The sequence below is a fragment of the Microcebus murinus genome, chromosome 1 (assembly GCF_040939455.1).
Source record: "Microcebus murinus isolate Inina chromosome 1, M.murinus_Inina_mat1.0, whole genome shotgun sequence".
NCBI classification, from domain to species: Eukaryota; Metazoa; Chordata; class Mammalia; order Primates; family Cheirogaleidae; genus Microcebus; species Microcebus murinus.
In genome coordinates this window covers 123,779,565-123,805,731 of record NC_134104.1, presented here as the reverse complement: position 1 = coordinate 123,805,731, position 26,167 = coordinate 123,779,565, and the positions used below count along the sequence as shown (strand labels likewise).

At 38.7% G+C, this 26,167-nt stretch overlaps 1 protein-coding gene across 2 annotated transcripts in view; it reads right to left on the bottom strand.

Moving 5' to 3' along the window:
* Positions 1–26,167, bottom strand: part of CPNE4 (copine 4) — a 448,003-nt gene that overhangs the window by 107,219 nt on the left and 314,617 nt on the right. For both annotated transcript variants that reach the window (XM_012766878.2, XM_076005366.1), the window contains exons 5-7: positions 24,105–24,179; positions 14,151–14,234; positions 10,998–11,087 (exon numbers count right to left, since the gene is read on the bottom strand). In XM_012766878.2, coding sequence (XP_012622332.2) covers positions 10,998–11,087; positions 14,151–14,234; positions 24,105–24,179 — 249 coding nt within the window. The remainder of the gene's footprint in view (positions 1–10,997; positions 11,088–14,150; positions 14,235–24,104; positions 24,180–26,167) is intronic.

The window sequence follows — 26,167 nt, the reverse complement described above, 5'->3', positions numbered from 1 at the left end:
GCAAGAGAATTATAGTTCTTGCCAAATTAATTTATTAATATTTTATCACTTTTTTTGGTAAATTAATATTTTGGCCTCCTGATTTACGCATCTCCCTCTTAACATGAGTCAATTCTTTACGTTACTCAATTCTTTCAAGTCCCATCAAGTCTTAGTGATGGGACAGAGCTGAGCTCCTGTATCAGCAAAGAAGCTGGAGACCAGACCATGTTAGAGGAGACCCTTGCTGGCACCGTGCAGCATGAGTGGCCTCTGTAGGCAAACATGCGGAGGCATCTCTCTATCTCTAGCTTGTTCCCTTCTAACTGGATGGGGCAGAGGTGGAGTTGACAATCACTGTAGCTTTCTTCTCCTTATTGGGGTATTCCAAAAGCATTTGTGCCCCTTTGCAATGAATTCAAGGTCCCAAGATAGAACATAATTCACATGCTGCCAGAGAGAAAATAATTAATTACTTACGGGGTGAGTCAATTTGTTCTGTCTTGACATTGGTTTTGTGTTCTCCACACAAATAAAACCCTGGCCTTCCTCAATCCTTTCTGGGAAGTCCAAACACTTTGCAGACAGGTGGGAAGTCATGGGCACCATATCTTTGATGCTGATACCTTCTCCAGCTCCTGAGAAGGACATTCAGTGGGATTGTTTTTCCAAGCGCCTAAGAAAGGGTCATTTCTCTTGGCTTCAAGGACTCTCTCTTTATAAAAGCTGACCTTCTTCCTAAGAAATGGCTCTCTTCAGGTTTTATTTGATGATTCTGTTGAAAATAATTTCCAGAAAGAAATGCCCAGGATGGCCACAGACTGTGATGCTTTTTTTTTTAAACAACATTTCTATTTAATGTTTAAAATGTGGGCGAGAAACTGAATGCTCTGCAGAGGCTTACTCAATACCAAGGCCCCTCAGGATGTCAGCTCAGTTTGCGGAGACTTTCCTGTTGATAAGACTAGGTTAAAAACAACATTTTCAAATGTGCAAAAATAAAAATTTAAATATTGAAGCAACTTTTTCAGTTTCTGTGTTAACAAAGTGGTACAATAAATAATGGAGTGACTCCCATTTTTAAAAACTTCAATAAATAAGTAAATCAACTAAGAGCAACCAGCATAACCAGTGTTCCCAGCACATGGCATTATTTGGACAGAGTAGTGAGTAGTGAGTCCCATCTGTTTGAATTATGCCATAAAACTATGTTTGGGGACTCCCAGAATTTCCACTTAGAATAATCCTTCCCTTCATCATTAAGCAACTTCCTTCAGGTCCCGGTTTTCCTTAAGCATCTTCCTAGTATCTGGGCGGCTATCCATTTTCAGTGCAGAAGCAGGTGATGGATGGGTTAAATAATATGAGGAAACTGCTTCCAGTGACAGCAATTGTGATGTATTTAGTTGGACATTCTCTCTCTGGGGAGAACGTCCACCAGGATAATGACAGGGCTGTCTTTACTTTCAACTAAACTTCCCACCAAGGCACTGATTAGCATTCATTTGGTGCTCTTAGTTCGGAATTGCAAAGTGTTTCCCAAAGGTGATTTCTTCAAAACTATTTTTTGAATCAAAGAAAGAGTATAACCTTGGACAATTTTCCCAATAAAGTAGTTTGGTCAGGTTGTGCCACCTCTTTTGTGTGCTTTTCACTTAACGGTTGGGCAATGAAGGACCTTCCCCTTCACCCACAAGGGTTTCGGAAAAGGAGGAATTGGAGAGTCAAAAAGGAGCTGCTATACCCTCATCCTACATCACAGAACACAAGAGCCATCATAGGTAAGGTATGCCAGGTTACGCAGGACTCAAACGCTCTTTAGTACAACAATGTCAGGTAGTTGTTTCATGAGGAGCAGGTTCAAAGTCATGTTAACAGGAAAAAGATTCTCTTCTTTTAATTCATTTTTTTTGCAGTAAAAGATACGTAACATAAAGTTTACCATTTTAACCATTTTTAAGTTACATCCTCTGTGGCATTAAATATATTCACATTGTGGTGCAACCATTACACCCATCCATGGTCCAGAACTTTCCTATCTTCCCCACTGAAACTCTGTATCCATTAAACTCTAACTCCCAAGAATCTTTTATATACAAGATCAGCTTATAAGATTTCCTGGAAAAACAAACAAAACAGCATTTGCTTTGGCAAGGTATGCTCTCTTTTTAGATAGTGAAGAAATCAGGCCTGATTCTCACTGATAAAAAGAATTATTTTGACACTGAAGCACCTATACTAACACTCCCATTTGTGGGATACTCCATTCTTTCCCCTTTGAAGATTTAAACACTGGGCAGAGGAGGGCTCCCATTAGCAGCAGAAGCTCGACACATGATGGAGCAGAATTTTCTCTTTGGTAGGTGGGAAGGATGGTGATTTTTAGGAGAAAGGGATGGAAGGACTGAAAATAGGAAAGAGAATTGAAGAGACAGAGAGGAGAGGTTGGGAGAGAATTGCTCTGGTCACACGTGGGTAGTGCAAGTATAGAATATTCTCATCATCACATAAAGTTTTATTAGATGGTGCTGGCATGGCGCTTAGCTTCTGGAGTCAGAAAGACTACATGATTCAGGTTATGGCACTTACTAGCTCTGTGAATTTAGGCATATTATTTCATCTTTCTGAGCCTCCGTTTTCTCATCTGCAAAATGGGGATAAGAAAAATGTCTCCCCATGGAAGAGTCAGCTAGCTGTTCACCAAAAGTCACTTTTCTTTTATGTCTTTTATGCACCCTACTAGACATTTCCCAGTTTCCCTTGCAGTTCAGTGTGGCTATGTGACTGAATTCTAATTGTTGGAATATAGGCAGCAATGTCAGTTGCTGTTTTCAGCTAACACTTTCAGAGAGAGCCCTCTGCACATTTTTCCCCTTCTGCCCACTGTATGCAAATAAAAATGAGTCTGTAAGGTATGGATGAGCCACAGATAAAAGCAACCTGAGTTCTTGAATCACTGCATGAAGGAGAGGCAGACATTAATTTGATTAAGTTTCCCCACTGAACCCTATAATTATCCTAGGTTAAACAATGCTACAATAACAAATAGGCCCAATGTAATAGAAGTTTATTTCTTGCTCACATAGCAATTAAAGGTAAAGCTTTCAAATTAATGTGCCCAGCACAGCATCTGGTACCTGGTTAGTGCTCAGTAAATGCCTATCTTTTGAGCAGGTATTATGGAGCAGGTATTATGGAGCATGAGACCTGGGTTTAAACTAATACTGCAAACTTAGCTGTGTAATCTTAAGCAATTTGCTAAAATGCAGAGTCTTGAATTCTTCATCTATGAAATAAGGAGATAAAATTAACAAAAAGGAAGAATTACTAAAATTAAGAGAATATGTAGTTTTTCCTCTCGATTCAGAAGCCTCCTGATTTCTGCATGACTTAACTCTATTTAAGCTGGGCACTGCTTTTCCATGCTGCAATATTGATTACAGATCTCGGTAGAGGCAGCCTGTTGAGGTGGAATCAAGAGTCCCTGTGCTGTGGCTGATCCAACATAAGATGCCTCCAAGAGTCTGCAATCTGGTAAATTCCAAGACATTTAGGCAAAGTGAACTATCGACAGGCACAAAACCAGCAGCCCTCTAGTCCAGGAGGCCATAAAGAAAATAGTTGAATCTTAACAGATCTCAAGAAAACTTAGGAGGACCATGAGCCATCCAACTTTTTTTTCCCTTGCAATTATAAGGCAGGTAGAGAGGAAAGTGAAATTGCCTGAGAATGCCAGGTTCTTTGTTACAGGTGTTTCCAACAATACTGAACATAGTTGGCAATGGACTTCTCAATTTCAACAGCCTGTGTTTTGTTCCACAAATAGGAAAGGTTGATGTAATAACCCATAGGGCAGCTAATGACTAAAACCCTTTCTATGGGATTGGGGGAATTATGGGGCTGAATTGAGGTCAATGTCAAGGATTGAGATCTGGGGGCTGGAACTTGGATAGAGTCTCTTCCTTTCCAACCAGTAAGAGCCTGAAGGTTTGTTAGAAAAATGCCAGCATGGAACAGAAGGAAAAAAAATGACAACTAAGTTGAAAAGATCAGAGATAAAATAAGAGGTATGTGGAGATCAAAAGGTTAACAGTCATATGTAGCTGGGAATAAAAGGGGAAGATTCAAGGCAAACTTAAAAACACACTTGAAGAGTCAAATTCATTTGGCAGTTGTGTGCTAGTCTGGCTCAGAGAGCCCAAAGCAAAGACAGTGAATTTGTGGAGAAAATACAATTTGAGTGAAGATAAATTGGTCACACAAAAGAAGGGAAGGACATGAATAGCTAGATGTAATTAAAAGACAGATGATAAGGATTTCACATAGGGGCAAGAACAGAATATTCCCATGCACATACACTTAGCTTTGCAGAGTGTGGCAGAAAAAATGCTGAACAACCTAACGGTGGTACCAGCAGCAGGTCGGATAGGTTTGGAGCATCAGTAGGAAGACACTATTTCTCAATATGTGCTTGCCAAATGGCCTGCACCAGCATTATTTATGAAAGTTGTTAAAATGAAGATTCCAGGACCACTGGTGTGGGATTCTGATTCAATAGACCATTTTTCTGATTGACCAGGAATCCAACTTTGGCAGTGTCAGAAGGCAACTCATGAACATGGCTGTTTTAAATCAACCGGGAATGGCAGCCCAAGAGGGAGAGCATAAAGAGTGAGCAAGATGAATCATGGGTGAAATGGCAATCGTTGGTTGCTTTAGACTTGTACCTGGACCTCCTCTCACCCCTTCATGGGTTCCCGGGTCTCACTTCTACTTTGACTGGTGACCTGCTTCTCCTTCTCTTCTGCTATTCCCTCCTCTCTACCATGACCTCGGTTATAACCTGGGCCTCTCTTCTGCATAAGGCACGGGGGCAAGTTGATACAGAAACAACTGGTCCCCATCACCTTAATTCCTTCTTCACGGCAACCAGCTTCTATCAGCCATACCCAGAGGATGCCTGATGAACTCTGTATAGGGTAAAGTGTCCAAGTTACTTGTGTGGTTTGAATGTTAGAGAAAGAGACGGAAAATGGCCCTTTAATACATGTGATGAAATGGTCTCAGGGTGCTTATATGGTGTTTGTCAAGGTTGTTCTGGCATGGCATTTTGCCACAGCACTAGGCAAAAATAGGATGTCAATGAATACTTGCTGATGGTGCCCTCCGCCCTCTTCTTCTTTAAGACACTCATCTGGAAGAATCTATTCTAAACACCAGCATTATCTCCTAAAGAATATGTGCTGGGTATTAACAATGTGTTGAACAAATCAAAGTAAATGATTAATACCATATTTCTAAGAGGTATATTCTTATTAAAATACCAACATCATTTTTTGCATATCTAGAAAAAATAATTATACACTTTGTATGGAACCAGAGAAGACCTGTATAGCCAAAGCAACCTTAAGCAAAAAGAACAAGTTGGGAAGCATCAATTTACCAGGCTTCAGGCTATACTACAAGACTGTAGTAACCATACAAGCACTATACTGGCACAAGAAAAGAGACATAGACCTATGGATCAGAACAGAGAACCCAGATATAAAACCATCCTCACATTGCCATCTGGTCTTTGACAAAACAGAAAAAAAGATACACCAAGATAAAGAATCTCTATTCAATAAGTGGTGCTGGGAAAATTGGATAGCCACATGTAGAAGACTGAAACAGGATCCGCACCTCTCACCACTCACAAAAATCAACCCATGATGGGTAACTGAGGAACATATTTTCTTATCAATAAAACACTGGCAAGTAAACATTGTGTTACAGTTTTACTGAGAGACTATTTTTTTCCCCTAGTGGTACATTAAATAAATAATGGATAGTCTCAGATTTTATGAAACATTATATATAGATACATTTTATTTTTATTAAATATTAAAATGATGGTAAATAAAGCATTCTGGTTGAAAGAGTCAAGGGAAATGCTTATCAGGATGATTTATTTTTTTAATAAATATACCATAAAATAAAGGCAGCACAATCCAATAAGAAGAACATTAAATTTAGCATTTAACAACATGAGTTTTTCAGCCTTGGTTTCCTTATCTGCAAAATTAAGATAATAAAACCTACCTCACAATGTGGTTAGAAGTAAATGAAATTATGACTTTGATGAGGGCTTTGTAAATTCTAATATGCCATAGAAATCACAGATGATTTCATTAAATAGCTAATATCAAACATAACTCTAAATCTATTCAAGAAATAGTATAATGCCTTTTATATAGTTCAGAAGACATTTGTGATATTATCTCTAGGGTTACCATAACAAACAAGAATCTTCTCTGAATATGTAAGGTATGTAAGTGTATTGAATATCACAGGTACTCGAGGCTCAGTAGATGTTGTTGAGAAAGCACTGAGCCTCTGACACTTTCAGAGCTACTTTAGAAAATTAATGTTTGTCAGAAGTAATGGGAAAACACTACAGGATTTTCCACTACACTCATGACTAAGTCAAGGATGCATTCTACTTCCACTACCATTTAACATTGTATTGAGGGTATTTTAGCCCATGCAATTAAAGAAGAGAAATTACTAGGGCCATAAGAGGTAGATAAGGAAGGAAAGATCTCTCTCTATTTTCAGAATATGTGATTATATATTTAGAAAACTCCTCCAAATGGAAAACTCCTCCTTAATGGAAAAATTACTTCAAACAACAAGAAAACTTAGAAAAATAGCAGTTTAAGAAAACAAAATTTGATGGTCTTTATATATACAAACTATAGAAGGTCTAATGGATAAACAGAAAATAAGAAAAACACATTAAGCACTCCTGCAAAATACAAAAGGAGCCTTTATGAATGAAAAGGCATGCCATATTCTGGGACAGAAAGACTCAATATTAAAGAGAAAATTCTGCCTAATTTACAAATTTAATGCAATCTCAGTAAAAATACCGTCAAGTTTTGTTTTTTTAAATCATATTAGATAAGTTATTTATAAATCTAAATGGAAAGAATAGACAGGTAAAATATTCAGGAAAACACTTAAAAAGATAAGGAATATAGAAGTGGGAGGAGCTAGCTTTAGTAGGTGTTAAAATATACTACAAAATGATTACCTATAAGGGAAGAAGGTAAAAAGTGGAAGAAACAGAAATGGAAGCTACATTTTTCTGAATATACCTTGCTTTGCAATTTTGACTTTGAAACCATGTAAACATTTTATATAATTATAAAACAAAATTAAATTTGAAAAGCAATTTTTACAAATTTAAAACAAAGTGAAACAAATGAACTTGACAGTTCTATGGCCTAGAGGTTTAACTATGAAGAGAAATTATTTCAAGAGACATTAAAATATGTCTTAAGCCAGGCACAGTGGCTCATGCCTGTAATCACAGCACTTTGAGAGTTCTCAGGCGGGAGGGTTACTTGAGGCCAGGACTTTGATACCAGCCTGGGCAACATAGCAAAGCCTTGTCCTTACAAAAAATTTAGAAAAATTAGCTGGGCATGGTGGCATGCAATTGCAGTCCTAGCTACTCAGGAGGCTGAGCCAGGAGGATCACTTGAGTCCAGAAGTTTGAGACTACAGTGAGCTGTGATTGTGCTACTATACTCCAGCCTGGGTAACAGAGTGAGATGCTGTCTCTAAATAAATAAATAAATACATAGTAAAAAAAATGTGATTCAATACCCATAGAAATATATATGCTATAAAGAAAAAGAATTGAAAAATTTCAAAATTCATTTAGTTCAAAAATTCATTCACAAAAGCAAAAATATTATTATGCACTATTAGTTCTTATGTAAAAAGAACTCAAGAGCCAACTTGAAGGGGTTTTCATCAGCCAAACATGGGACAACTTAAGATCCCCCCAAAATAATAATAACTGGAATAGGTTGAAACACTCAAATATATGAAAAATTCATACATAATGCTGGAGGAATTCTTGCCAGAAAACAGACCCTAAATCTGATCAAATCCCAACTACCCAACTACCTATTTATAGGAAATGCAGAACATGAGAAATGCTATAGGACAAACCAACCTGGTTTCTTCAATAAGTAAATTGCAAGGAAAATGAGAGAGAAAGACAGGGAGAGAGAGAACTAACTGATTAAAAGAGACCAGAAACATCTCAGTCAGATACAATGCTTGTACATTGTTTAAATCTTAATTTAAAAGTAAATAAAAATATCTATTTTATAAATGAGAAAATCAGGCAAATATGAATAATGGCAGAATAATTGATGGTATTAAGGAAGTATACTTAATATTAATGAATATTAACTATAATAATAAGAATAATAATGATTTTATGGCTTTGTTTATTAAAAGTCTGCTTATTCTTTAGCAACACATACTGTAGTATGTTTGGATGAGATGACATGATTTGGGACAGGGCCACATTGTGACTTTCATTGGCACCACACACTTTTGCCTTTATGGGCCCCTCTTACCAAAATAGATTTTTCCTGGGCCCTAAAAAGTTCACTGTTTTCTGATGTGAGAAAAAACTTAGAACATTTTATTCAATCTTTCAACTTAATTTATTTCTTCTGATTTTGAAAGAAATTAAAACATTTCTGTGGGCTCCTGAGGATTCAACAAGCCTCCCAGGTGATTCTGTTGCAGGCTAAGGTGTGAACCATTGGTCTCTATCAGTGGTTCTTAATTGGGAGTGATTTTACCTCCAGGGAACATTTGACAATGTCTGACTGACATGGGCAGGGGTGTGTGTGAGTGTGTGTGAGGGGGATGGAACACTGCTGGCCCCTAGCAGCCAGGGATGCTGCTGAGCATCCTAAATGCACCGGACAGTTCCCCACAGCAAAATCCAAATGTCAGCAGTGCAGCTGTGGACAAACCCTGGTCCTTCCCTCCTCCCATCCTCCCTCCCTCTCTCCCCTCCCTCCCTCCCTCCCTCCCTCCCTCCCTCCCTCCCTCCCTCCCTCCCTTCCTTCCTTCCTTCCTTATTTCCTTTTTGTTCCTCCTTTTCTCTCTCTTATTCTCTTTCTTTCTTCTCCTTCCTTCCTTCCTTCCTTCCTTCCTTCCTTCCTTCCTTCCTTCCTTCCTTCCTTCCTTCCTTCCTTCCTTCCTTCCTTCCTTCCTTTCCTCTCTCTCTCTTACTCCCACTTGTTCCTCTGTAGACAGCAGAGCACTCAAAAGACCACAAAGTGCTCCTTCTCTGACGTTTATTTATTCAATTACAGATAACCCTCTCTTTTTAGCCATTTAATAACTCCTCGTGACAGAGTCGATCTATGGTTAAAGGAGGTATTATTTTATTTCTGGCCAAAAACGTTTCATTTATCTCCCTGGGAGTAGGATGATGGTGCTGCTCAGATTAGAGGTGATAATTGCCACCTATGCTTGAAGCTGCAGCTCTTGGCCACTCTGCATAAGAGCTTTCATGTGAAGGCATAGGACGGCCATGAATCCTGATTTTGGCATGAAAGAGTTTCCAGTGGGGGTTGAGGCTTGAAATCTCTTGGCTCTTACAGGAGATATCAGGTACAACTCTTGAGTTACTCTTTAAGAACATGGAATGAGCATGTCTGCTGACAGTTCAGCTGCAAAGCTCACATAAAATGGGTTTCAGCAAAGACAAAAAGTCACCTTAAAGAGGCTGGGACTAACTAATCAGATAGGATTCTAACTTGATTAATAGCATCTACCAATCAAAAGAATTGTATCCCTCAGAAGGTTTGTGGGGCAAAAAGAGAAAGGAAAATGTAAAGTTACAAAGGTAAATATCATCAGTGCCCATCTAACATTTTCTAGAGGATTGGGTGCCCTGAAAGAGCAACATGAATGTTTAGTTTGCTTGAGGTACCATTCCACCCATAGTGGAGGTGAATGCCCCCGGATTTCAGAGTCTGAAGCCAGTTTTGTTTCTATCAATCACAGCAACCTTATGATGATTGCCTTGTGTGTTTTGCCCATAAGAAAATGCCCTGGTGAAGCTGATATGGCTGCTGATTTTGCTTGATGGTCATGTTTTTTACTGAACATTAATTAATTGGCCTTTCGGTTTATAGGCACCAGCCTCCAGTAAATTTACTTAGTCACCTTGAACTGGTAGAATCAACTGTGGGCCACTGACCACATGGGACTTCTAGACTTCTGAGACAGAGGGAGGTCCAGGACATGGACTTCAGGGAGTGTCTCCTGGATTCTGCTTCTGACATCCAGCCCTTTGTCTTCCTTTGGTGATTCCTAAATGCATCTTTCTTCCAACTTCTACATTCTTGTGGTGCTCAAAAAACATTTGTGGTAGACTGAAAAAATGGTCACAATACTTTGCAGCTTCTCATATCAAGAAGTGTAGTCTATCTCCTTACCCTTTGAATCTGTAATGACAATGTGATTTGCTTTGGCCTAGACCCTGGAGGAAGCAACCTTATGAGAGTTCTGAGCACGGGCTTTAAAGAGGACTTGCAGTTTATGTTTTTGCTTTCTTAGAACCCTAAGACCACTGCATGTATAAGTCCCAGCTGGCTGACTGGATGGTAAAAGCCATATGGCCCATCCCCCATTCTCATCATTTCAGATAACAGCCAGCCAACCCCAGAAGCAAAGCCATCCTGCTCATGGGTAGCTGACTGCAAATGCCAGAGAGAGTCCAAGCAAGGCTAACAGAAGAACCACCTAGATCAGCTCAGCCCAATTTTCCAATGCTAAGAATCATAAGTTAAATAAATGGTTCCTGTTTTAAGCTACTAAATTTTGGGGTAGTCTTTTATACAACAATTAATAATTGATACAGCAATGTTTTTATTTTTAATAACTCCCAATTATACTCTGAATTTATTGCCACAGTTTTGTCCCTGAGAAGCCATGGTCTTTTCCTCCAATTAGGATTTATTTTGGGCTATCACATGAGCTTCAGATAGCTCTAGCAGAAGAAATAGCCTGTTTCTTCTATGAAGATGCTAAGATGTGAAGGGTTGGGTAAATCATACAGAAAATTTGGGGTTTCCCAACAGTCACCTGAGGAGTAAGAGGAGGGTTAAATATATTTTAAAAATCGCATTTCTTAGACATAGATTTCTGACCTTCAGCCGCCGGTCTTGGTCTCCACTGCATAGAGAATTTACTGATACTTTGAATGATTTCCAGGCTGGGCTTAAGTTATTCATCACAACCTAGGGGAAAAAAATGAGAGGAGTGGTGATTGGGGGCGAAAATGCTTGACATTTTCACATTTCAACATTAAAACTGCTTGAGAAGCCATTGTGATGCTTATGAAAAGAACAATTGCCTGGAATAGGCATCTTAATAAAAAACTTGAGGTAGTAAATCTTTTAAGGGTGCCCAGTAAGCAGGTCATTATGAGCAGATCTCCTGCAGTCAGTGTTCTGGCTGTTGTTTCATGAATAATGACAATAGTATTTTCTAGCATGTGGATACTGAGGATGATCCTTTCTACATCAACAGGGGCAGAAATTAAGGAGGTGGGGCTGCTTCTGGCTGTTGATAGAGCATCCCCCGTTCTGTAGGACTGTCAGTCTTGGGGTATAAATTCCCTTCTCTTGTGGTCAGCAGAGGTAAGGACTCTTGGCAGGGATACAGGGTGAGGCAAGACAGTTCTACCATGAAAGAATTATGATGTGACCCTGGGTCACATCAGATTACAAGTCAGAAGAGAAGTTTCTGGAAGAAGAATCCCAGGAGCATACTTACACTAGCTGGTCCATCTTGATTAGAATATCTCAGAAAGGCACAATAGGGAAAATCTACAGACTATAGACTAAGTCTATAACATAGATAAACCCCTTTGAAACCAGCTATTAATCATGAACTTGGCTAAACCCTGCCCAAGAATCTATATGAGTCAAGTCTTACCCTACCATCACTATGGTTCACATATTTCAGTTTGGCTCAGAATGTATGAGCAGCTGCTATGTGCTTAGTGCTGTACTGTGTGCACTAGGGGAGGGGTTCCCAAAGCGTGGTTCCTGGACCAGCAGGAGCTGCAACACCTGGAATCTTCTTAAAAACACAATTCACTAGGCTCCACTCAGCCCAACCAACAGACACTCTGGAGGTGGGCCTCTTAGGTGATTCTGCTGCATAAAACTTGATAACCACTGCTCTAGGGGATCTACAAATAAGGTTAAACGGAATTCTGTCATATTGATTTTTCTTCTTACGAAGTTTTTAAGTTAGCAGAAGTCTTAGAATTTTTAAAAAATTAATTCTCTATCCAAATAACATGATTATTTTATAAGTGATTCCCTTTTCTACTGCATTCCTTACTAGAACTATGAATTATTGACTAGATCATGGACTCATCATCAAATTTCTTTTTATGCAATGAAGTAGAGAAATAATGTCTCTCTGTGACTTTGTCATGTCTCCTAATACCCTGAGGATGATCAAAGTGATAGTGAAAAGGAAAATTAGATAAAATTGTTTGGGTTAATTTAAATTTCTTACCTTGCTTTGAAATGCTAATAAATGAAGATGTTTCGTGATAACAGTTTTGAAAAACTCAATAACAACTACAAATTCCTTCTGAAATTAAAATCTATATGTGTGCATGTGTGTGTGTGCTGCCCCAAGTAAACAGTATTGCCCTGGTATTTATTTTGTATCTACTGAGAAAGCAAGAAAAATCAATGTTATGTTGCTTACTCATTGGAAAACTCTGCAATCATATGTCCTGTGAGACTCCAGAAGCCCCTTAGCATTGGGGTAAGGGTGGGGTAAGTTCCAGAGATTCTTGGGAATAGGAGAATTTACCAATATCAATAATGAAAAGAATGATGCTGTCAGGAGCAAAGGAAAGGAGGATCTTGTGAGAGTAGAAGTCCAAAAATATGCCATCCCTTCTCCCTGATTAAAGCCCCCATTCATGACTATAGCAAAAGTATGAATGGATACCACTTCCAATTCTCCCCAATGTTTGTTTACTTCTCCCAAAAGAAGTTTATTTCAACAAAGGGATCTTTATATGTAAAGATTGCTTTTGGGGGTGGGATGGGATGCCACTCAGGGCCACTGTGCTAGCTTCATCTCAATCTACTTTCCAAGGATTAAGTTCCAGAGAATCACATTGTTCTAATCTATAGCATGCAGTAAACATACTATTTATATTCAATTCTATTCATTTATTCTTTTATTAAACACATTAGGTGCCTACTATGTGTCAAATGATATCCACAACTAGTCCAGCTAAGACTATTTAAGTATTCCCTGTCTTAAGTATGACATGAAAAGTTCTGCTAATATCATCTACAACTCTGTTACTTCAGAAAAATGAATTGGATTTCCAACGTGGGTTAGTGAGAACATGGCACCCCCACCATCACCCTATGAAAGTCATGGGGGTTCCTTTTTTTTTCACCCTGCCACTCGTATGCAAGCAACAACTGGTTTTTTTTCTCAGCTCCAAGACATTCAGCACAATTATGCCACTTCTGTTTTATCAATGCACTTCCCAGTCATACAGAATTCCTCTTGGACCAACTTATAAATAAAATAAAAAATGGAGATTGGGGTTTGTTGTTGAAAGTGTGTGTGGTAGTGGGTGTAGGGGTAGGGACAATGAGGGAAAAGGTTTGGGGCTATTTGGAGAAAAAGTAGGGAGGATGAGAAGGAGATACATCTTGACCAAGTAGCAGCTCAGACAGGGCAGCTGTTAATATGATAAGACCGACATCAGTCCAGTGTATGTACTTTCCCTGGGGAGGCGGATTGGCTCTCCCCAAATTGCAGTGAAGCTCAGAACCAACCAACGTCAATTCAAACCTCAGTTCCACCCTTTGCTAACTGTCAGGCCTGGGAAAGCTACTTAACTTCCCTTAAATTCAGTTTCTTCAACTGTAAGATGAGGACAATAATAGTAATTATGTCAAGGAATTGTTGTGAGAAGTAAATAATATAATGCATGTAAATCACTTAGTACAATGCTTGGTACCTAGTCATCCTCATTAGATATTAGCTGGTATTCATGTTTTTATTATTAGTAACTTGCTGGCTATCTGTATTGAAGGTCAACAATAGAAAATGGGGGTTAGAGAGAGTTTTCTCTTTTAACAACTAAATTGACTTAAAAATGGCAGAGTCCTCTTGAGGACAGTGAAGACTCCGGGCCTGAGTATATATATATATATAGACATTAAGAAACATAAGGAGTTCCTCAAAACAGGTCAATTTATCATTTTAAGAGACAGGACAGCGTAGCTGAAGATGAGTTTTCTTACCTCAGTTCGGTGCACCAGCTGCTGAGTTGCATCATCATTCATACGAAAAATTTCCAGAAATGGGTCAGATTTGCTGAAGAAATCCTAAAATAGATAAAGAGCAATAAGTTGTTGTTTTTTTCCTCCTGCATTTGATTTAGTCCTGATCAATCAGGAAGATTTAATCAACATGAAACCCTCCTGATTTCCTATTGTTCATATGTAGAATGGAGCCCAGGCTTGTCAACTCTTCCTGCCCCAATTCTACCTAAACTCTCTTCCTCTGGCCCTGTAATTCTATGCATCACACTTTCTTGCTTTGTTCTTCATCCCTGTGATCCACTCTTGGCTAGAATGAAATTCATCTAAAGATGCATCTAAATGCATCTAAAGTAAGTAGTTGGTTGGTTGAGATCTGAAGTATTCTTCAAAGATCAATTCAAATGCCAATTCATTGAAAATCAATGTATCTGTTGCCTTAAACATGCTAATTATAGTCATAATTTAATATAAAGGCTATATAATGACTATAATATCTGGATCACCTATGGGTCTGTTTTCTTTTTCTTTCTTTCTTTCTTTTTTTTTTTTTTGAGACAGAATCTCACTCTGTTGCCTGGGTTAGAGTGCAATGGCGTCAGCCTAGCTCACATCAACCTCAAACTCCTAGGCTCAAGCCATCCTCTTGCCTCAGCCTCCCAGTTAGCTGGGATTACAGGCATGCACCACCATGCCTGGCTAATTTTCTCTAATTTTAGTTGTTTGGCTAATTTTCTGTCTATTTATAGTAGAGACGGGGTCTTGCTCTTGCTCAGGCTGGTCTCGAACTCCTGAGCTCAAACGATCCGCCCGCCTCGGTCTCTCAGAGTGCTGCGATTACAGGCATGAGCGACCGTGACTGGCCTGTTTCTATTATCTGTTTCTTGGTTTTGCCTCTTGATGTGCTTGTTAATTTTTGATTAAATAGTAGACACTGTGTAAGAAAGATTATAAAGATTTTTAGATGAGTCTTTAGCTTCTAGTAAGCAGTTGGAATGGGGGCAATCACCTGAATCTAATCAGGATTAAGCTATTGAGAGGTTGGGTTTCTTCAAAAGCCTTTAACCACTTTGGTATGAGCGTCAACTATAGTCTATAGCCACAGATGAATGTGCACAGCCGAGCATCGACTCTAGTCGGTAGCCACAGATGAACCGAGTGTTGACTTTAGCCGACAGCTGTGATATGACTTTTCTAATTTTTCATTTATCAAAATAAAATTGTGAACATTTAAAAATAATGTAAAGAAAACATATATGTATATGTTACCTATTCTGATTTACATTACCAGTAAAGCTGCCTGTAAAGTAAAACAAGCTTTCAGTGCTTTCAAGCTTTCCTCATCACACAAGAGCAAAAAGGAGTCCTCCTCAATGCCTGGCACAAACTATCGTGGGGACTTTCAGTGCCAGCTGTGGGCAAGGTTTCACGGCCGCGGCCCAGTGAGCACCGTACCAAAGTGGTTAAAGGCCCAATATATTTCTGATTCCTTCAGTTCTTGGATGTAGTCTTGCAATGGTTCTAACTGAAGGCCTGAGTGTTTATGAAGGCTGTTCCTTATTGACAAGTCTTCAGTGCCAATTTGTATTTGTGAGACTCTCAAAGGCACTATTTTTCTCCATAATCTCTTGTCTCTAGATTTTTGTTCCGTTTCTCTCTATGCTGCTATTTGCTAATTGGTGAATGCCTGGAGAGGGTAAGCCACTCAGACTAGTGGACTACTTCCCTTCTCTGAATCATCTGTGAGTCTTTAGCCCTACCTCTTAGTAGCCCTGAACTTCTGTTTTTCTTCCCCAGTCCCATGAAGCCACCAAAACTTCTGCTCAGTCTCTCTGTTTCCCAATAGCCATTTTCTGCTGGGCTTCTCAGCCTCTCCATCCAGTTATTTTAAGAATCAGCCTTGAGGAATTGCCTTGGGTGGACAATCTGCGCAGAATACCTGAATCACTTTGATGAACCAATTATTCTTCTCTCCAGTTTCTTGGCCCCTCAAATCTTGACTGCCTACAGCATTCTTACAGTCTCTCATATCTTGTTCATAGTGTTTATAGTTGTTTTCAGTGGGAGAATGATGTAAAACAAAAAGGTGCTTTATTGTTGGAAGTAGAACCTATCTCTATCCTTCTTTTATGCTTATTTTTTTATCCCAATGGATTATAAATTCTCAAGAGAGGAAAAATGTTATTTATTTTCCTTTATATTAAATATTTCTACTATTTCCTCAGCATCTTCCATGGTGTCTACATTTTAGTAGTACATAGTATTTGTTGAATGAATGAATACATAAATAAATGATGAAGAACATAAATAGCTGGTGTAGGATAGAAGGCTATCTAGGCAATAGCCTTAGTCACACACTCTTATTGTGTATCTCACCAAAGAGTTATTTTTCATAAATCTAGACTATAGCAAAGCAGAATTAAGCCCATATTTGCCTTAAAAGTCACCTTTTATTCCTAAAAGTTAGCAGCCCAAAGTCAAACACATTATTTCTTTTTGTGTCTTGTTTGGCCTATACTTTTAAATTTTCTCTCACTATGAGTGTCTTTACCAGCCATCCTATTCTTGAGCTCAGCAAAATATTTATAGAGCATATAGTGATCACAGAGCTTTGGTGCTTGATGTTAAGATACAAGGAGAGATAGAACCTGGCCTCAGCCTTCAAAAGTACCATCTAGTTTGGCGGTGAGAATATACAAATAAATATAATCTGTGGCTGAGTAAAAATGCATGAATGTATGAATGCATAAGGAATGTTCAGAGAAGAGGAAGAAATTGATGAATTTTGACTAGAAAAGATGGTCCTGAGGAGGATATTTCTAGGGAGAGAAAAGCCTGAGTGAAGTGTGAGAATAGACATAGAGGTAGATACCCCATGTAGCTTAATTGGATGGTAGCCTTAGGAAGTGTAGGAGAGGAGTTGGAGACAATGTTGGCAAAGTCAGCTCCAGGATGTGAAGGGCCTTAACTGCTCATCCAAAGTCTGGACTGGCCTGGAGAGGCAGTGGGGAGCCATTGAAGGATCTTGAGCAGAAAAATAAATGATTGGCTCTGTAACGAAGAATGTCAGCCTAGAAATGTTGTAGGATACCTTAGAAAGAGAAGAGATAGGCAGTGAGGAGAACTCTTTACCCCCTTTTCTTCCCTCCCTAGCCAGCCAGAAACCAAACACCCAGAGTCTGGGACATACCCTTGCACTCTATTTCTGAAGGTACAGCCTTCGTCTTGTCAAGAACACACAATGTCTTCTTTTATCATAAGCCTGTCTCTCCCCCAAAATGGCCCATTTCTCCACCAGACACACTTCTAGCTGATTCCCACCTCTATGAGTTTGCTCAAGACATTAACCCCACAGGCCTGTTTCTGTTCCTACATTCATCTTAAAAAACTGGAACCGTCCTCTTTCCTCCCTTCCCTGATGAATGTGGGCCACATTAGCTTGTTCCTATGCACCCTTAGGCTCTTGCTCTAGTAGCTTCATGCTTTGCTTCCTTAAATAGATGTCGGTCCCTCAGGGGATGTATTTATGAATCGCACTTAAAAACTGCTAACCACAAAGGAAGAACTCTACCAATTATTTTGCTTTTTCCTTTTTAAAACTTTTGTTACCATGATTAAAAATGGAAAATGTAGAAAAATGACAAAAATAGGAAAAAAAACCTCCATAACCTCACACATAATTCTCTAACCATCAATCATATTTTGTTTTTTTCCCCTAGTGTCTAGACATATTTTTCTTCCTTCATTTAAAAAAATATTTGCAATCATAATCTACTACAATTTAGTACCTTATTCCTTTTACTTATTGTATATTGCAATGCTTTTTAAATTTTATTTCACATTCTCTTTTAAAATATCATTTAGGATTAGCAAGAAGTTGTCAGGAAGACATACTGTAAATCAGGGAAAGAAAGAACAGATACAGTCTCTGTCTTCAAGTAACTGAAAATCCATATGCAGCACATTGGCTTTAGTATTAATTTCTAATCTTGACTCTATGACATATAATCTCAGTGATTTTAGGTAGATACTTAATTTATCCATCTCTTTTTCTAATCCGTAAATGGAAAGAACATCACCCTTTGCATCATAGTGATGTGGGAAAATTAGAGGACATGGTGCCTGGGAAGTGTTGAGTCCAGTGCCTGGTACATGGTAAGCACTCAACAAATTTTGGCCGCTATGACTATTATGATATCAATAGAAGAGAGAATGCATGGAGACACTTTGTAAAACTCTATACAAATATCAGGGATGATTAATGTTAAGAAAGCATCTGATTCCTGGAAACAAAACAACTCATAAGCAGCTCGAAAACATCAAGTGTACACTCAGAAACCCAGAGCTTCAAAACAACAGCTCTGGGTCTAATTATGTGGTCACTTTAATCTGGAATTTTCAGCTTTGCATGACCATCAACATTAAGATGGCCATTGGGACAGTTCAGGCAATGAAGATAAATGAATGAGGCATTTTACCAAAGTTCTGCTACAGCAAAATTCTTTAATAACATGGAAGCCATATTACTCTGCCCTTTTAGTTTAATATGAAAGCAATTAAATTAAGTGAGAGGATGATAAGCAATCGGGAAGCAACACATATCCACAACAGTGATTTTGAAAATGGAATATTGGACCTAGAAGAAATAGTCTGAAAGATGCAGAGTCATATCCAGGCTCTGCAGTTTACTAAACCTGTAATTTAGGGAAAAATTTTAATCTCACCATGTTTCATCTGTAAAATGGAAATAAAAATTCCCACTTTTGGGAATATGGTTATGAGTTTGGGGGATAATGTAGGTTAGACACCTGGCACCTAGCACATTACAGATGCTCAATAATTGTAACTTTCTGTCATGAATGCAGACTGGATTACGGTTCTTAGACAGGCATACTTGAACATAGTTAAATCACAGCACAGCAGGTACAGAGATTTACGTTGCTTTAGAGCAAGGGTCGGCAAACTATGGCACATGAACCAAATCTGGCCCACTGAATGTTCTTGTGAATAAAGTTTTATTGGAACACTGCCACACTCATTCATTTACATATTGTCAATGGCTGTTTTCATTCTTCAAAGGCAGAGGTGAGTAGTGGGGACAGAGACCATACGGCCTGCAAAGCCTAAAATATTTACCATCTAGCCCTTTACAGAAAATGTTTGCTGACCTCTACTTTAGAGACAGATTTGTTTATTTACAGCACCCCATCAAACTAGCATCATGGGAACACTAACAATGCAATATATAATGATGATTACTACAAATGTGGAGACCACCAGTGTGAGAATCTGTTTTGATACAACATGAATAATTCCTCAGGAAGGGAAGGAGAAAGAAGACTTTGTCATCTTGAATGTTCCAAAGTGATTATTACATTCCTATCTCCACTTGTTGGATTGATTGCTAACTATCTGCTAATGTAATAAATGTACTTTGGAAGTTAGAAAGTCCCTTTCTCCACTAAGTGAACTGCATTAACATTAGATAAACAAGTTTTTTCTCACAAACTAAATCTACTTTATGTACTGGCTCTCATTGAAAGGTATCTCTCAGATTTCAAGAGTTCTGGATTTCCATCCTGGGGAGATGGTTGCTGGTCTGCTAAACAGCATTGGAAGGCAAGTTAAAAATAACTATTTCTGTCAAAAGGAATGGGGCATTTCTCCCATCTCTGCAGTTTGCAAAAGTACTTAGCACTCCTTGATACACCCTACAACAGCATTTCTCAAACTCTTGGTCTTAAGAATCCTTTACATTCTTAAACATTACTGATGACCCCAAAGACCTCTTGTTTATGTGGGATATATCTACTAATATTTACCATATTATAAAAACTGATACATTTAAAAAGTATTCATTTGTTATATTATTTAAAAAAATAAAAATAGACCCAGTGCATCATAACAAAAATAGCATTTTAATGAAAAATAATTATATTTTCCAAATTAAAAAAATAGAAGAATAGTATTATTTTATAATTTTGCAAATCACTTTAATGACTAGCTTTTAGAAGGCAGCAGGATTCCCATATCTGATCTGTATTCAATCTGCTGTGATATCAGACATCGATCAGGTAGCCTCTGGAAAACGTCATTGTATATGTGTGAGAGAATGAGAGTGAAGAAAGAAAATAATGTTTAGTATTATTACAAAATAGTTTTAACCTCACAGATTCCCTTGAAAAGGTCTTGAGACCATGGACCACACTTGGGGGACTGATGCCTTATAGCACACCCTGACCTCCCCGCTCCCCGGCTTCCTACTTCTCTGAACTACAGGGGAGTATTACCAAGTCTTCCACTCAACATCTATTCATCAACTGTTAGCCCTAAAAGAAGATTTAGATTTTAGTCAGGCAACCTCACTGAGTCCCTCTTTGGCACTGACTTTCTGTGATTGTGTGCCTGTGTGGCTTTAGGTAAGTCATTTCACGTCTCTGAACTTTAGTTTTCTCATCTGTAAAAAAAAGTGGTTAGATTAGACCAGTGGCTTTCTACGTGAGGTATTTAGATTCTCCAGGGGTTACCAGAGCAAGGGGATCCAGATTTACTAATGCCATTGTCTGAACTGGATAGAGAATAAAAAATATTCTCTAGGAAAAATCCTACATATTCATATTGCAATTTTTAAATGTATGTAGAAATCAGTTACTTTCATGATACTCATTAACACAATAAAAAATTGAGAGCTTTATTCACCGCATAGTGACTTTTAGTCATGATATATTTTCTCAGTTAATAGATATAATAAGTTCAATTGATAACATGTAGGTATCTATATAATTATTTAATGCTAAAAGCTAGAAAGGGGTCCTCCTTAAGAACCTCTGGGAACTATTTTTCCAGCTGTAACATGAAATGATTGTACCATCTTATTCTGGTTCTATCACAAAAATAGTGTGGCAGATTGCATTAGTAAAAGATGACCACCACAAGTTCATGGTGTACATGCTTTTCTAAAATATAACTTTGCCACTGCCCCATCAAGCCATGGAATCTAATTCTCTTCTCCTAGAATCTGGGCTGGCTTTATGACTCACTTTAACCAACAGAATGTAGTGGAAGTGATGATGCATGATTTCCAAGGCCAGGTCAGAGAGGGCCATGGATATTCTGCCTGGTTCTCTCTGGATGCTCTTTCTGGGAGAAGCCAACCACCCTATAGGAAATGTGACTGATCCAGAACCACCATGCAGGCACTCTGGTTGACTGTTCCAGCTGAGCCCAGGCATTCAGTGATCTCAGGAGCCAGGCATGTGAGTAAATCTAGCTTGGATCCTCCAGACAAGCTTATCCACTAGCTGAGTACCAGCGAGTGACTTCCATCAACATTGTAAGGAGCAGAAGAACCACCCAGGTGAATCCTGACTGAATGGCTGACCCTCAAAATCATTAGATATAATAAAATAGTTGTTAATTTATTAGTTTTGAGTTTTAATTTAAGTTATTAGTTTCATTTTCTATGCAGCAATAGAAAACCAGAGCAGTAGTATTGCGTCTTTGGGTAAATCCTCAGACCTAGCTGAGCCTTTGTTTCCTGAAGAGGTTGTATGAGATTATCTTTGTGGTACTGTCTTACTGCTCTATTCTACAACTTTGCCTTCTTTCTACCTGAAACCATTCACTTTCCATTCCAAACCAGAGCAAGGGCTTCTGCTTTGTTGTCTGAATTACTAGGGAGTCTGGACAACACACAGCCATATTATGAAGGAACTAGGGTCTACAGCCCTGGGGTGATGAGGCCCAGCAGTGACTTGTGCAGCCAATGGTGGAATGGCCATTCAGAACCATATTAAGTGCTGAAGGGGACTCTTTCAGTTCTGTGAGCAGGTGTTCATTTGACTGAAGGGAAACTGTTCAAACATCCAAAAGCCAACAGGCCTACTAACAAACCCCCAAGTTTTTCTGCACCATAATGTAAGTCAATCAAAGGACAAATCAGAAGTACTTAAGAGACTGCTAATGGCATAGAGAAGCCATTATAAGCCATTAAGTGAGTAGCTTAAGACTGTTACACACTGACCCAATGGCTTATAATGGCACCAGGGAAGATGAATCAAAGCAGTTTTGTGAATTCTTCTGGTTTTGGGATGGTGTTGGAGGAGAAGGAGTATAATTGTTGTGAGGAGGTGAGGTTAAAAGCTCACTTCCAACTGACATCAATGCACATTGCACTTCCCAGCACCCAGCTCCTGCTAACGTTAAAAGGTAGCAGTTTGTGAAGGCTTCACACGGTCTGCTCAGGACATTAAAAAATCCAAAAACGTTTAGTGTATATGTCTTTCCTGATGTCCCCTGGCAGAATAAATTGCCCTCTCCAGAACATTCCGATTATATGTCACTTATCACGTTCTATCATGGTATAGAACATTCTATAGTATTTTTATATCATTTTTTAAAAAATGTATGTTTCACTTAGATGATTAATTCCAGGTTACAGATTGTGGTATGTCTTTTTTCCAGCACCTCAAGCATAGCAAGCACCCAACACAGGTTTGGTAAATCAATGATGAATGAATGAATAAATGAACAAATAAAAGAGTGGACCAGTGAATGTATAAATGGGCTGAGTATTCTTTCTAGGTGAAAAGTGAATGAGACATGTCAGGATATAAGCTACAGTTTAAGACTTAAAACAGTTCCTTGAGACATTGTGTCACCATTTTCTGCCTAATGCCTATAAGTCATTGCTTGATAAAATGGTACTACATCCACAAAATTCCAATTCTCCAATTTTACTTTAGGAAAATGGAGCCTTATATAAATATATTTATTGATGTGATATGTTTTTTGACTTAAGGATATGGCTGGAGGGAAATCATAGCTATCATATGGTGAGGGGGAGGATACTCCTCTCTCCTTTTTTAAGGTCTGGAAAGTACAGAACCCTTTTTGTGTATATATGACTAACATGGCCTGTGATTGGGTAGAAGTTGTAGTATAATAGAAAGAGTATGGATGGAAATCAGAATGACAAAGGATTGAATCCTCACTTACTGGCAGGTTACCTTGGCCATGAAAACGTGCCTTGCAGACTTCCATCTATAGGGAGTGTAATTGACCAAGAGCTCTGGTGCTGTGCTCTGAAATCCATCCCTGCATTTGCCCAGGCTCTCCATGGGCTACTGCCAGCCAGTAACAGAGTGCATAGGAGACATTAAGGAAAGCACCTTTAGGGGAAAGATAGGACTCCCTGACAGCTGACTTTGGCTCTAGGACTCCCTGATGGCCTTGCTGAACTTTCCTGAGACTTCATGGAATTCCAGGAGACTTCTACCCTCCCCTGCTTTGCTCCCTCTGTCCATGTTAGGGTCAGATTTGCATTATGATCCATTGACTTTCCCAGACTTCCTTCTATGTTTCCTATATAGGCATTTCTCCTAATAAAATCCCTACATATTTAATCCTATCTTGGTGTCTGTTTCTTGGACAGTCTGGACTAACACATGAAGTGACCTTAGACAAGTTACTTGGTCTTTCCTCATCGGCAAAACAGTGTTAATCATGTCTGTTACATGGGAATTGTACAAATGAATAAATGTGATAATGCACAAAAAGCTCTTAACCCTGTACTTGGCAAAGGTAGGTGCTTAATAAATGTCAGTTTTTTCCCCTTTCACATTTTCTCTTCTCCCTTGGAATGTCCCTAGCAATGTGGTTAGATCACATTTACGTGTGCACATCTGGCCTGTGGCATTTGGAAACAAATGAAGTTTTGGTATAATAAAATTGTCCTGTTTTAATTATAGTCCCTTCCCCTTATTATTAACGGCTTCTCAATTTGGGGGAAGACTTACTTTGCAGACCTCTCTGAAATTTTTGATCTGTTTAATAATGTGGGTTGAAAGGAAAAAATAGCTTCAGGGAGAAATTGGATTAAACCGTGTGTGCTCGCCTTATTACTTCCTTCAATAAGGTTAATGCCAAACACTTTACCTTGTCATCCAATTTTCGTGCATTGAATGCAAGCTCAACGTAGTCATCATTTCCAGATAATTCTTCAGCAATCACCTAAAGGAAAAAGCATCCATCAGCTACAGTAGACAGTAGACCCCTTAGCCCAGGAACCCCTGAGCAAATTTAATTCATGCTTGCTCCAAAGCTCAACAAAGAGAGATGTAGGGGAAGGAGTTTTTCCACAACCCTAGTGAACACAGCACAGCATTTCCAAGGGTTCAAGGGAATTCCCTGGAATAAACAACAGTAGATAACTAGATTTCATTTATGCTGAGCATGAGAGCATGGGAGATGGGACCTACGCTGGAGGAAGAGATAGAGGGAGCAGCAGTTACAAAGAGTTTCTTTCTTTCAAGATCACATGGCACTGGATGGTATTTCCATAAATAACTATAATATTTTTTCCCTTTGGGAAGTTACAAAGAGGGAAGAACAGTAATATTTTTCTACTGTTTTGAGTCAGACCAACAGGCAATGGGGGAATAAACTGGTCTTTGTGTCCTTTCCAGACCAATAATTGCGTAGTTGTCAAAAAAAGGTTCTAATTCCTATCTTTCAAAAGATTATTTCCTGGGCTTTTGGGGATAAGAAAGAGAGAGAGAAAAGCTTCTAAGCCCTGATACCCAAGAACAGAGAATTCCTGACAAAGATTTTGGTATAAATGAAGAGAAAATGCTGCCCATGAGGCTCTTTCATAAGAAGTTGCTTTCCAATATTTAATAGCCAGCGACTCTCAAAGCCTTTAGCAGAAATCGGTGGAATAAGTCAGGAGAAAAACAATAACAACAAAAGCAACAATCTAGGGCCAGTCTAGTTGTAGATAAGTTAAACCTTTTACAAATAATGTTAGGATTTTACCAGGTACTAAGGCAGCAGTTCCCAACCTTTCTGGCACCAAGGACTGTTTTCACAGGAGATAATTTTTCCACAGACCGGGAAGTGGAGGGATGGTTTTGGGATGATTCGAGTACATTACATTTATTGTGCACTTTATTTCTATTATTATTATATTGTAATGAAATAATTATACAACTCACCATAGGTTGGGGACCCCTGTACTAAGGGAACACAGCACATGGACACACTTATCACATTGGCTATGTCGAGATACAGATTTAATTCAATTTTACCTCCATTCTGTCTGAGCTCAATTATTCCATTGTGAGTTGGGTCTATATGCTCAGAGTCCTCACTGGTAGTATTCCAAATACTCTGGAAAACTTAAGTTATTTACATCTCATATTAAAGCTAAAATGGTTGTCCGAAGAAAGATAGACACAAAAAAGTGTGAGCAACTGAGGGTAGGGAATATAGTCCAGGTGTATAGGAAAAGCTTAAGAACTACCTGACAACCCAAGAACTATTATATTAATATTTTTCATTTGGTACTCTTTTATCCTTTACTATCTAAATGCTTTACACTCCATTTGAGTGGTAGTCCTTAACAATCTTGTGGTCATAGACACCTTTGGAAAGCCGACGATCTTCTCCATTTCCGGAAGCTTATAAAATTTCACGTACATTTTCAAGTGTTTTCCAGAAGTTAGAAGCCAAATGTGATCTAAGGATCCAAGATGAAGAGGGATATTTGAATATTTAAAATTTAAAAGAAGATTAGCTTTTTATGGGATGTGTGGAGAAAGAAAATATCCAAGATGTCTTAGAGAAAAGGTGACAAGATGAGGTTTTGTTCTTTTAGGGAAGAACCACGGAAATTTTCATAGCTAGGCATATGAGTATGTGGGCTTGGGAGTGAGCCCTTCAGTCCCGGATTTTAGAGCACCACTAAGGTCTTTAAAGACCCACGTGATTCATCACTGAATAGTCAAGAAGCAGCTTTGGCATGACAGTGTCATTGAAAATATCCAAGCAACAAACTCAGGTAAGTTCTTGTGAGAATGGACACAACTTTCACCACTGAGAATGCTATTGAATTTTTCCCTTTAAAAATTTTCTTTTTTACCTTCCTTCCTTCCTTCCTTCCTTCCTTCCTTCCTTCCTTCCTTCCTTCCTTCCTTCCTTCCTTCCTTCCTTCCTTCCTT